General features: G+C 37.6%; 1 protein-coding gene across 1 annotated transcript in view; it reads left to right on the forward strand.

The window, feature by feature from the left end:
• The window catches only part of C14H8orf88 (chromosome 14 C8orf88 homolog), a 30,930-nt gene extending 21,486 nt beyond the window's left edge, over nucleotides 1–9,444 (forward strand). The window contains exon 6 of the mRNA XM_052651944.1: nucleotides 9,039–9,444. Coding sequence (XP_052507904.1) covers nucleotides 9,039–9,062 — 24 coding nt within the window. The 3' untranslated portion in view covers nucleotides 9,063–9,444. The remainder of the gene's footprint in view (nucleotides 1–9,038) is intronic.
• Nucleotides 9,445–12,799: the final 3,355 nt, after the last annotated feature.

A 12,799-nucleotide genomic window follows, 5' to 3' on the forward strand; every position in this document is an offset into this window, starting at 1 on the left:
CCATAAATTTTTCCTTAAGTTTGTGAGTCTGTTTCTGTTTTGTAAAGTTCATTTGTATCATTTCTTTTTGGATTCATATAAGGAATGTCATATGATATTTCTTCTTTGTCAGAGTTGCTTCACTCAATATGACAGTCTCTAGGCCCATCCATGTCACTGCACGTGACATTATTTCATTATTTGTAATTGCTGAGTAGTAGTCCATTGTATATAGGTACCACATCATCTTTATCCATTCCTCTATCAACAGACAGTTAGGTTGTTTCCATGTCTTGGCTGTTGTAAACAGTGCTGCAGTGAACGTCGAGGTGCATGTATCCTTTGAGACCATGTGTCTCTCTCGATGTTTGCCTAGGAGTGAGACTGTAGGGTCATATAGTAGCTCTGTTGTTGCTGTTGTTCAGTTGCTCAGTCGTGTCCAACTCTGCAACCCCATGGACGGCAGCACGCCAGGCTTCCCTGTCCTTCACCATCTTCAAGAGCTTGCTCAAACTCATGTGCATCGAGTCGGTGATGCCATCCAACTGTCTCATCCTCTGTTTTCCCCTTCTCCTTCCTTCAATCCTTCCCAGCATCAGGGTCTTTTCTAATGAATCAGCTCTTCACATCAGGTGACCCAAGTATTGGTGCTTCAACTTCAGCATCAGTCCTTCCAATGAATATTCAGGGTTGACTTCCTTTAGGATTGACTGGCTTAATCTCCTTGCAGTCCAAGGGACTCTCAAGAGTCTTCTCCAACACCACAGTTCAAAAGCATCAATTCTTCAGCACTCAGCCTTCCTTATGGTCCAACTCTTACATCCATACATGCTGCTACTGCTGCTGCTGTCTCTTCAGTCATGTCCGACTCTGTGCAACCCCATAGACAGCAGCTCACCAGGCTCCCCCGTCCCTGGGATTCTCCAGGCAAACATACTGGAGTGAGTTGCCATTTCCTTCTCCAGTGCATGAAAGTGAAAAGTGAAAGTGAAGTCGCTCAGTTCAGTTCAGTTCAGTTCAGTCAGTCGTGTCCAACTCTGTGACCCCATGAATCGCAGCACGCCAGGCCTCCCTGTCCTTCACCAACTCCCGGAGTTCACTCAGACTCAGGTCCATCGAGTCAGTGATGCCATACAGCCATCTCATCCTCTGTCACCCCCTTCTCCTCCTGCCCCCAATCCCTCCCAGCATCAGAGTCTTTTCCAGTGAGTCAACTCTTCGCATCAGTCGTGTCCAGCTCTTAGCAACCCCATGGACTGCAGCCTACCAGGCTCCTGCATCCATGGGATTTTCCAGGCAAGAGTACTGGAGTGGGGTGCCATTGCCTTCTCCGATCCATACATGACTACTGGAAAAACTATAGCTCTGACTTTGGGGACCTTTGTTGGCAAAGTAATGTCTCTGCTTTTTAATATGCTATCTAGGTTTGTCATAGCTTTTTCTTCCAAGGAACAAGCATGTTTTAATTTCATGGCTGCAGTCACTATCTGCAGTGATTTTGGAGCTGAAGAAAATAAAGTCTGTCACTGTTTCCTTTGTTTCCCCATCTATTTGCCATGAAGTGATGAAACCAGATGCTACTTTTAGTCTTTTAAGGAACCTCCATACTGTTCTCCATTAGGGCTGTACCAATTTATATTCCCACCAACATTTTAGTGTGGATTTTCGATAATAGCCATTCTGACTTGTGTGAAGTTATCTCATTGCATTTTTGATTTGCGTTTCTCTAATTACCAAGTGATGCTGAACATCTCTTCATGTGTGTGTTTGCCATTTGTATGTCTTCTTTGGAGAAATGTCTATTTAGGTCTTCTGCCCATTTTTTGTTGGGTTGTTTGCTTTGATGACATTAAGCCTCATGAGCTATTTGTACATTTTAGAGACCCTTGTTAGTTACATTATCTGCAAATATTTTATCCCAGTTTGGGGTTGTCTTTTCACTTTGTTTATGGTTTTCTTTGCTGTGCAAAAGCTTTTCAGTTTAATTAGGTCCCGTTGGTTTATATTTGTTTTTATTTCCATTATTGTGGGAGATGGAATGAAAAGATATTGCTGAGATTTATGTCAGTGAGTATGCTGCCTATGTTTTCCTTTGGGAGTTTTATTCTGTCTGGTCTCACATTTAGGTCTTTAATCCATTTTGAGATTTTTTTTTGTATATGTGTTAAAGAATGACCTAATTTTATTTTTTGACATGTAGCTGTCCATTTTTTCCAACATCATTTGTTGAAGAGACTGTCTGTTTACCAATGTATAGTCATCCCCTTTGTCATAGATTACTTGATCATAGATGCATGGGTTTATTTCTGGGCTTTCTATCCTATTATATTGATCTATTTTTCTATTTTTGTGCCAGTACCATACTGTTGTGATTACTGTAGTTTTGTAATATAGTCTGAAGTCAACAACCTGATTCCTCTAGCTCTGTTTTTCTTTCTCAAGATTGCTTTGGCCATCTGGGGTCTTTTATGTCTCTATACAAAATTTGAGATTTTTTGTTCTAATTCTGTGAAAAATGCCATTGGTGATTTAAGAGGGATTGCATTGAATTTGTAGATTGCCTTGGGTAGTATAGTCATTTTGATGGTATTGATATTTCCATTCCATGAACATAGTATATTTTTTCCTTCTGTTTGTGTCTTCAGTTTCTTTCACTGGCATCTTATAGTTTTCAGAATACAGGCCTTTGTCTCTTTAGCTAAGTTTATTCCTAAGTATTTTATGCAGTGATAAATGGGATTGTTTCTTGAATTTCTTGTTCTCATCTTTCATTGTTAGTATATAGAAATGCAGTAGATTTCTGTGTATTAATTTTGTAACCTGCAGGTTTATCACATTCATTGATGAGCTCTAGTAGTTTTTTGGTAGAATCTTTAAGATATTCTACGTATAGTATCATGTCATCTGCAAACAGTGAAAAGTTTAACTTCTTCTTTTCCAGTTTGAATTCCCTTTATTTTTCTTGTCTGATTTCTGTAACTCAGATTTCCAAAACTGTGTTTAATAAAATTGGTGAGAGTGGACATCCTTGTCTTACTTGTGGTTTTAGAGGACATGCTTTCGACTTTTCACCATTGAGTACGATGTTAGTTGAAGGTTTGACATATATGGTGTTTATTATATTGAGGTATATTCAATCTGTGCCCATTTTCTGGAGAGTTTTTGTCATAAATGGGTACTGAATTTTGTCAAAATATTTTTCTGCAACTATTAAGGTGATTGTATGGTTTTTATTCTTATATGGTGTATCAAACTGATTGATTTGTGTATACTGAAGAATCCTTGCATTCCTGGGATAAATCCCACTTGGTCATGATATATGATCCTTTTAATGTGTTGTCAGATTCTGTTTGCTAGGATTTTGTTGAGGATTTTCGCATCTGTGTTAATCAGTGATTTTCTTTTCTTATGGTGTCTGTTTGGTTTTGGTATTATGGTGATGGTGGCCTCATAGAATGAGTTTGTGAGTTTTCTTTCCTTTGCAATTTCTGGAACAGTTTCAGAAGGATAGGTGTTAGCTCTTCTCTAAATGTTTGATAGTATTCACCTGTGAAGCTATCCAGTCCTTGACTTTTGTTTGTTAGAAGTTTTTTTTTTTTAATGACAGTTTCAATTTCAGTTCTTTGATTGGTCTGTTCATATTTTCTATTTTTTTTATGGTTCAGTCTTGAGAAGCTCTACCTTTCTAAGAATTTGTCCATTTCTTCCAGGTTGTCCGTTTTACTGGCATGTAGTTGGTTGTAGTAATCTCTTATGATCCTTATTCTGTGGTGACAGTTGTCACGTCTCATTTTCATTTCCAACTTTATTGATTTGAGTTTTCCCCCTTTTTTTTTCTTCATGACTCTGGATAAAGGTTTATCAAATTTATTTATCTTTTCAGAGAATCAGCATTTAGTTTCATTGTTCTTTCCTATTATTTTCTTTGTCTCTATTTCATTTATTTCTGCTCTGATCATTATGATTTTTTCCTTCTATTAACTTTAGGTTTTGTTTGTTCTTTAATTGTTGTAACGTTAGGTTCTTTATTTGACATTTTTCTTGTTCTTGAGGTAAAATTGTATTGCTATAAACTTCTGTATTAGAACTGCCTTTGCAGCATCCCATAGGTTTTGGATCATTGTGCTTTCATCTTCATTTTTCTTTCGGCATTTTTTTATTTCTTTTTTTTGCTTTATTCAGTGAGCCATTGTTTGTTTAGTAACATATGGTTTAGCTTCCTTCTGTTTGTATTTTTTTATAGTTCTTTTTCTTGTGGTTCACTTCTAATCTCATTGTGTTGTGATCTGTGATTGGAAGTCAAGTGGGCTTTAAGAAGCATCAGTACGAACAAAGCTAGTGGAGGTGATGGAATTCCAGTTGAGCTATTTCAAATCCTGAAAGATGATGCTGTGAAAGTGCTGCACTCAACATGCCAGCAAATTTGGAAAACTCAGCAGTCGCCACAGGACTGGAAAAGGTCCGTTTTCATGCAATCCCAAAGAAAGGCAATGCCAAAGAATGCTCAAACTACTGCACAATTGCATTCATCTCACACGCTAGTAAACTAATGCTTAAAATTCTCCAACCCAGGCTTCAGCAATACATGAACCATGAACTTCCTGATGTTCAAGCTGGTTTTAGAAAAGGCAGAGGAGCCAGAGATCAAATTGCCAACATCCGCTGGATCATCGAAAAAGCGAGAAAGTTCCAGAAAAACATCTATTTCTGCTTTATTGCCTATGCCAAAGCCTTTGACTGTGTGGATCACAATAAACTGTGGAAAATTCTGAAAGAGATGGGAATACCAGACCACCTGACCTGCCCTCTTGAGAAACCTGTATGCAGGTCAGGAAGCAACAGTTAGCATTAGACATGGAACAACAGACTGGTTCCAGATAGGAAAAGAAGTACATCAAGGCTGTATATTGTCACCCTGCTTATTTAACTTACATACAGAGGACATCATGAGAAACACTGGGCTGGAGGAAGCACAAGCTGGAATCAAGATTGCTGGGAGAATATCAATAACCTCAGATATGCAGATGACACCACCCTTATGGCAGAAAATGAAGAGGAACTAAAGAGCCTCTTGATGAGTGAAAGAGGAGAGTGAAAAAGTTGGCTTAAAGCTCAACATTCAGAAAACGAAGATCATGGCATCTGGTCCCATCACTTGATGGCAGATAGATGGGGAAATAGTGGAAACAATGGTTGACTTTATTTTTCTGGGCTCCAAAATTACTGCAGATGGTGACTGCAGCCATGAAATTAAAAGACGCTTACTCCTTGGAAGGAAAGTTATGACCAAACCTAGACAGCATATTAAAAAGCAGAGACATTACTTTGCCAGCAAAGGTCCGTCTAGTCAAGGCTATGGTTTTTCAAGTGGTCATGTATGGATGTGAAAGTTGGACTATAAAGAAAGCTGAGCGCCAAAGAATTGATGCTTTTGAACTGTGGTATTGGAGAAGACTTGAGAGTCCCTTGGACTGCCAGGAGATCCAACCAGTCCATCCTAAAGATCAGTCCTGGGTGTTCATTGGAAGGATTGATGCTGAAGCTGAAACTCCAATACTTTGGCCACCTGATGTGAATAGCTGACTCATTTGAAAAGACCTTGATGCTGGGAAAGATTGAGGGCAGGAGGAGAAGGGGATGACAGAGGATGAGATGGTTGCATGGCATTGCTGACTCGATGGACATGGGTTTGGGTAGACTCCGGGAGTCTGGTATGCTGTGATTCATAGGGTCGCAAAGAGTTGGACACGACTGAGCTACTGAACTGAACTGTGATTGGATAAATACTTGATATGATTTTATCTTTTATGTTTATCAAGGCTCACCTCACATGGCTCAGCATGTGGTAAGCCCTGGAAAGTGTTCTGTGTGCACTTCAGCTTCTGCTTCTGTGTATTCTGCTGCTTTAGGATAGGAAGTTTTATAAATATGAATTAAATGTATCTGGTATAATGTATCACTAACCCTGTGTTTATTGATTTTCTGTCTGGACGATCTCTCCATTGATGAAAGTGGGGTGTTAAAGTCCTCCAGTATTATTGTGTTACTGTCAATTTTTTTCCTTTATGGATGTTAGTATTTACATTATATATTGAGGTGCCCCTGTGTTAGGTGCATATATTTAACAATTGTTACATCTTCTTAGATTGATCCCTTTATCATTAGGAAGTACCTTTTTTTGTCTATTATAACAGTCTTTGATTTAAAGTCAATTTTGTCTGATACGAGAATTAATAATTCCATTTTCTTTTGATTTCCATTTGTGTGGTATACCTTCTATCCCCTCACTTTCCCCATGTTTGTGTTTCTAGATCTGAGGTTGGTCTCTTATAGACAGCATATATACTTGTCTTGTTTTTGTATCCACCCTACCAGGCTTTGTCTCTTGACTGGCACATTTAATCTATTTACATTTATTGGTAATTATCAATATGTGTATTTCTTTTGCCATTTTCTTAATTATTTTGGGTTTGTTTTTGTAGGCCTTTTATCTTCCCCCCTCTTTTGTTCTCTTGTGGTTTGATGACCATCTTTAATGTTGTGTTTGGGTAGCTTTTTCTTTTGTGTCTTTGTGTTTCCAGAAGGTCTTGGAATAGGAAATGACAACCCACTCCAGTATTCTTACCTGGAGAATCCCATGGACAGAGGAGCCTGGCAGGCTACAGCCCATGGAGTTTCAGGGATTCAAACAACTGAGCAGCTGAGCACAAGGAAGTTTTTTTGGTTTGTTTTGTTTTTAATTAATTGAAAAATAATTGCTGTACAGAATTTTGTTTTCTGTGAAACATCAACAAGAATCAGCCATAGGTATACACTGTCCCCTCCCTCCTGAACCTCCTTCCCGTCTCCTTCCCCATCCCACCCTTCTAGATTGTTACAGAGCCCCTGTTTGAGTTCCCTGAGCATACAGCAAATTCCCATTGGCTATCTATTTTACGTATGCTCATGTAAGTTTCCCTGTCGGTGTCTCCATGCATCCCACCCTCTCCCTCCTCCCCTGCCCCCATGCCCTAAGGTCTGTTCTCTATGTCTTTCTCCATTGCTGCCCTAGAAATAAATTCATCAGTGTCATCTTTCTGATTCCATATATATGTGTTAGTATATGATATTTATATTTCTCTTTCTGGCTTACTTGTAGCACAGCTTCTTTATCCATTCATCTGTTAATGGGTATCTTGGTTGCTTTCATGTTCTAGCTATTATGAATAGTGCTGCAGTGAACATTGGTGTACATGTGTCTTTTTGCAGTTTTGGTTTCCTCAGGGTATATGTCTAGTAGTGGGATTGCTGGGTCATGTGGTTTTATTCCTAGTTTTTAAGGAAGTTTTAATATAACAGTATATATATCCACAAGTTTTTTTTTTTTTTTTTCAAGTTGGTACTTTCCTGCTTAGAGGAATTCCTGTAACGTTTGTTGCAAAGCTGGTCTGGTGCTTTTGTTTATCATTTTGTTTGTCTTAGCTTTTGTTGGTCTGTAAAGCTTTTGATTTCTCCATCAACTCTGAATGAGAGGTTTGCTGGGTAGATTATTCTTGGTTGTAGTTTCTTCCCTATTATCACTTTAAATATATCATGCCACTCCCTTCTGCTTGCAGAGTTTCTGCTGAGAATTCGGCCAATAACCTTATGGGAGTTCCTCTTGTATATGATATTTCCTTTTTCTCTTGTTTTAATATTTTATGTTTGTCTCTGATTTTTGTCAATTTGATTACTATGTGTCTCAATGTGTTCTTCCTCAGGTTTATTCTGTTTGGGACTCTCTGTGCTTCCTTGACTTGATTGACTGTTTCCTTTCCCATGTTCTGCAGGTTTTTTTACTGTAATCTTTTCAATTATTTTCTCAGGCCTTTCTCTTTCTCTTCTTCTAGAACCCCTATGATTTGAATGTTGGCATGTTAAATATTGTCACAGAGGTCTCTGAGACTGTCCTCATTTATTTCATCCTTTTTTATTCTGCTTCTCAGCAGTTGTTTTCACCATTCTATCTTTCAACTCACTTATCCATTCTTCTGCCTCAGTTATTCTGCTATTGTTTCCTTCTAGTGTATTTTATATTTCAGTTATTGTATTTATCTCTGTTTGTTCTTTAGTGCTTTTGCTTAGTTGCTCAGTCATGTTTGCCTCTTTGCAACCCCATGGACTGTAGTCTGCCAGGCTCCTCTGTCCATGGGATTCTCCAGGCAAGGATATTGGAGTGGGTTGCCATGTCCTTCTCCAGATCTTCCCGACCGGCATCAAACCAGGTCCCATGCATTGCAGACAGATCCTTTCCCGGCTGAGCTTTTGTTTAACATTTCTTGCATCTTCTCAAACTTTGCCTCCATTCTTTTCCCCAGATCCCAGGTCATTTTCACTGTCGTGGAATCCTTTTTCTAGAAGGTTGCCTATCTCCACTGCATTTAGATTTTTTCGGAGAGCTTCTGTCTTGTTCCTTCATCTGTTTATGATCCTCTCCCTTTTTTGTTTAACTGTCTGTGGTTATGGTTTTTGTTTTAGAGGCTGCAGGATTGTAGTTCTTTTTTGTTTCTGCTCTCTGCCCTCTGGTGAATGAGGCTACCTAGGAAGCTGTGCAAGCTTCCTGATGGGAGGGACTAGTGGTGGGTAGAACTGGGTCTTGGTATGGTTATCAGGGGCCATGCTTGCTAAAGCTTTCATCTGCTTTTCTGCTGATGGTTGGGGCTGCTGTCCCTCCTTGTTAGCTCTTTGGCCTGAAGCAACCCAGCCTTGGAACCTACAGGGATCACATTATTTTGGACAAATCATATACACTGAAATTGAGTTTACTTTTGTTTTTTGCATTAATAATGTTGTTAAAAAATTAGGTACTACAGAAACAGAACTGGTTTGGGATATAATCTGTTTTAAAATGAATTGCATATGTTCTTCTATGAAAAAATTGTTTTTCTTTTTGACAAATTCCAGTTACTTTAATAGTTTCTATAGAAACATGCATTTAGATCTGCAAACAATAAGCCACAGAATTTGTTCAATAAAATAATTATTGAAAGCTACATTCATTCAACCTAATTGGTAAATTAACATTTTCTTCTTTATTACAGGAAAACAACCAAAGCTTTAAGTAGCATTTTAAGAACATATGTATTTGAAGATAAAGAATTATTCATTTTCTATTTTGGACACCTGCAAATGAAGTGGATCTAGTAACAATAACTGTAATGACTGTGCCAATTCAATTTATTTTTAATTTCAATGGTTGGGTATTTGGTTTCTCCTAAAATGAGAAAGAGATTTAAACCTTAAAAATTTTCTAATCAGTTTCAGCTTTGTAGGCAGTTTCCTGCATAAATTGGGAAGTAACACTGAAAAGTAAGAATTTGGTTAGTGAAATGGGAAGACTGTGTATTTATAATTTGAATGCTACTTGCAATTTTTTGTTTTTCATCACTTGTAATAATGGAATGGAAATGTAAGCTGTAAAGATTCACAAATATAAAGTATTTGCTACGATGTATATATGATACATAATTTCTTGTTGCTTTAAAGTTGCTTTTGTTTTGTTTCCCACTGATTTCATACTAGCACTTGAAAGGATCTTTACAATCTCCATAGAGGCTTAGAATAATTCAGGATGTTCAATGAACAGTTCTCAATGACAGGAGGTAGAATATTATAAGGGGTATTTCTTTTCAAATATATGATTGATCTCTAGGTTTGTGATAATAACAACATTGTCTAAGATTCTTTTATTTCCAAAAGAGGAATAATTGAGGCATTTACAAATAATTGAGGTGCATTAAATTTCAATTCTGTAATTTCTTATAGCAAGAATATGTACAATGAAGAATCGGGGGGTTTAAACTTTTAGCTCCTAGAAATTTTATACAATAAATCTACAATTTGTCATTCTGGATATTATTCTTTAAAAAAAAAAAATTTCCAGCGCAGTGTCACAGATACTGAAAACTGCTGATATAAAGGTAAGTGTAAACTCTCCCTGGTTTGAATCTCTCAGATCCCTGGGTCCATTGGCAAGGAATCCAAGGACATCATTTGTCAGAAAGTTTATCTTAAACTGAATGCTGAACTCCTAAAACCATTACCTTTTTCTTCACTTGTCTTTGGGCTTGTTACCCAGATTCAAACTTTAGTCCAAAGTTTCCCATCTTGGTCTTTATTATACTACTTTTCATTGTTTTGTTCCCCAGAAAAAGATTGCTCTTTAAATAGGAAAAAAAGCCTTCACTAGCCATAAATTTATTGGTTTACTTAAAAATGAGTTTAAACCTATGGTCCAATTTTTTTCACTTGTTTTTGCCCTATTATTTCTGTTATATCATAGGTTCTAGTATTTATATGTATATGATACACACACACTGTCACATACATACATAAAAATACATGTAATTTATAGAAGAGCTAGGGTCATGTCAACAAAAAATAATTAAAAAAATTTACCATATAATTAACTTGGTTTGCTTTATTATTTATCTATTCTTAAAGGCTGTTGACTCTACTTAAAAAATGTGATAGAACCTATTCCAATTTGGAATCTAAAGTGCCCTTTACTTAGCACTGTTACTGAGGGCAGAACCCTTTTGAAGTCATACTACCATTCCACTTGGAAACTGCCTAGTATCCAAAGGATTTGATGTATTTTCTGAATCTACTGAAATGGACTGGCAAGAACAATATTTGATTGGCTATAGTTTGTATTTTCGCAATCATTTATAACCAGCATTTTCAAGAAGATCTGTATATCAAAAGTCCCCAAGGTTTCAAACTCTTCTGATCCTTTCTTACTGCATATAATCAAAATAAGACTGCAGACTGTTTATTATCTCTTTGCCTTTGTACATACATATAGCGTATTTAAATAATCATTGTATATCTCTATTCATATTGTTCTTTGCTTTGTGTATAAATTAAAACAGTTGAGCCAGGTGTTGTTTCATAGCGTTTTCACGTTTAGAAATGACCAGACACAGACACACACAATATGACTATGTATGTCAATATTCACTGCCTACTTCCAGGAGAAGCTGTGGAAAATTCTTTAATTTTGTTTGGCTTGATTGAGGGTATATAAAGGTCTTTATTAGACTTTATATTAGTTTATGTTATATAAACTTTTATATTTAAAAAGTAAAATTTTAGTTCAGCCTTTCTTTTTGTCTGAGTTATCCAACAGTTAAAAAAATAGGAAGAATTCACTTTATATTTGCTTCCCAGAGGACCTGTAGTTTCAAAGGAATTTGGACTAGAGAATAACATGGTAACAAATTTCTATATGCATTGAATTTTCATTAGCAGTATTTATCAGAATAAAGAAATTATATTAAAAATACTTCATTTATGAGCTTGTACAGCAGAGTATGTAAGGTACATAGTCTTAGTTGATATAGTGATGCTGAGATACTAGTCTTTCTAGGGTTGAAACAGTAAAATAGACGTTTTTTGTCCACTACATATTTTATTATTTCCCTGAAGTTTTATACATATTTTATAATTCTTTGTTCACTTAGGTTAAAATTTTGGTTTTAAAATATTTGAAATTGTTGTTGTTTAGTCACTAAGTCATGTCTGACTCTCTGAGACCTCATGAACCTGCATGCTAGTTTCCTCTGTCCACTATCCCCAAGAGTTTGCTCAAAACCATATTCATTGAGTTGGTGTTGCTATCTAACCATCTCATCCTCTGTCGCCCTCTTCTCCTTTTGCCTACAATCTTTCTCAGCATCAGGGTCTTTTCCAATGAGTCAGCACTTTGCATCAGATGGCCAGAATACTGGAGCTTCAGCAACAATCCTTCCAGTGAATATTCAGGGTTAGTGTCCTTTAGTAGTGACTGGTTTGATCTCCTTGCTGTCCAAGGGACTCTCACGAGTCTTCTCTACCACAGTTTGAAGGTATCAACTTTTCGGCACTCAGCCTTCTTTATGGACCAGCTCTCACATCTGTACACGCTGCTGCTGCTGCTAAGTCATATCAGTCGTGTCTGACTCTGTGCAGCCCCATAGACTGCAGCCCACCAGGCTCCTCTATCCCTGGGATTCTCCAGGAAAGAATACTGGAGTGGGTTGCCATTTCCTTCTCCAGTGCAGGAAATTGAAAGTGAAGTTGCTCAGTCATGTCCAACTCTTTGTGACCCCACGGACTGTAGCCTACCAGGCTCCTCTGTCCATGGGATTTTCCAGGCAAGAGTACTGGAGTGGGGTGCCATTGCCTTCTCCACACCTGTACATGACCCCTGGAAAAAACACAGCTTTTGACTATACAGATCTTTGTTGGCAAAGTGTTGGCAAAGTGATGTCTCTGCTTTTTAATATGCTGTCTAGGTTTGTCATAGCTTTCCTTCCAAGGGACAAGCGTCTTTTAATTTTATGGCTGCAGTCACCATCTGCAGTGATTTTGGAGCCTAAGGAAAGAAAGTCTGTCACTGCTTCCACTTTTCCTCCTCCTATTCGCCGAGTGATGGGACCAGATGCCATCATCTTAGTTTTTTGAATGTTGAGTTTTAAGCCAGCTTTTTCACTCTCCACTTTCACCCTCATCAAGAGGCTCACTTTCTGCCTTTAGAAGAGTGTCATCTGCATATCTTAGGTTATTGATTATTTCTCCTCGCAGTGTTGATTCCAGCTTGTGATTCATTCAGCCCAGCATTTCATATGATGTGATCTGCATAGAAGTTAAATAAGCAGGGTGACAATATGCAGCTTTGTCCTCCTTTCCCAATTTTGAACCAGTGTGTTGTTCCACGTCTGGTTTTAACTGTTGCTTCTTGTACTGCATACATGTTTCTCAGGAGACAGGTAATGTGGTCTGATTGCTTAAAGAGATGGGAATATCTTTAAGAATTTTC

This window comes from Budorcas taxicolor, chromosome 14 (assembly GCF_023091745.1).
Source record: "Budorcas taxicolor isolate Tak-1 chromosome 14, Takin1.1, whole genome shotgun sequence".
Classification (NCBI taxonomy): Eukaryota; Metazoa; Chordata; class Mammalia; order Artiodactyla; family Bovidae; genus Budorcas; species Budorcas taxicolor.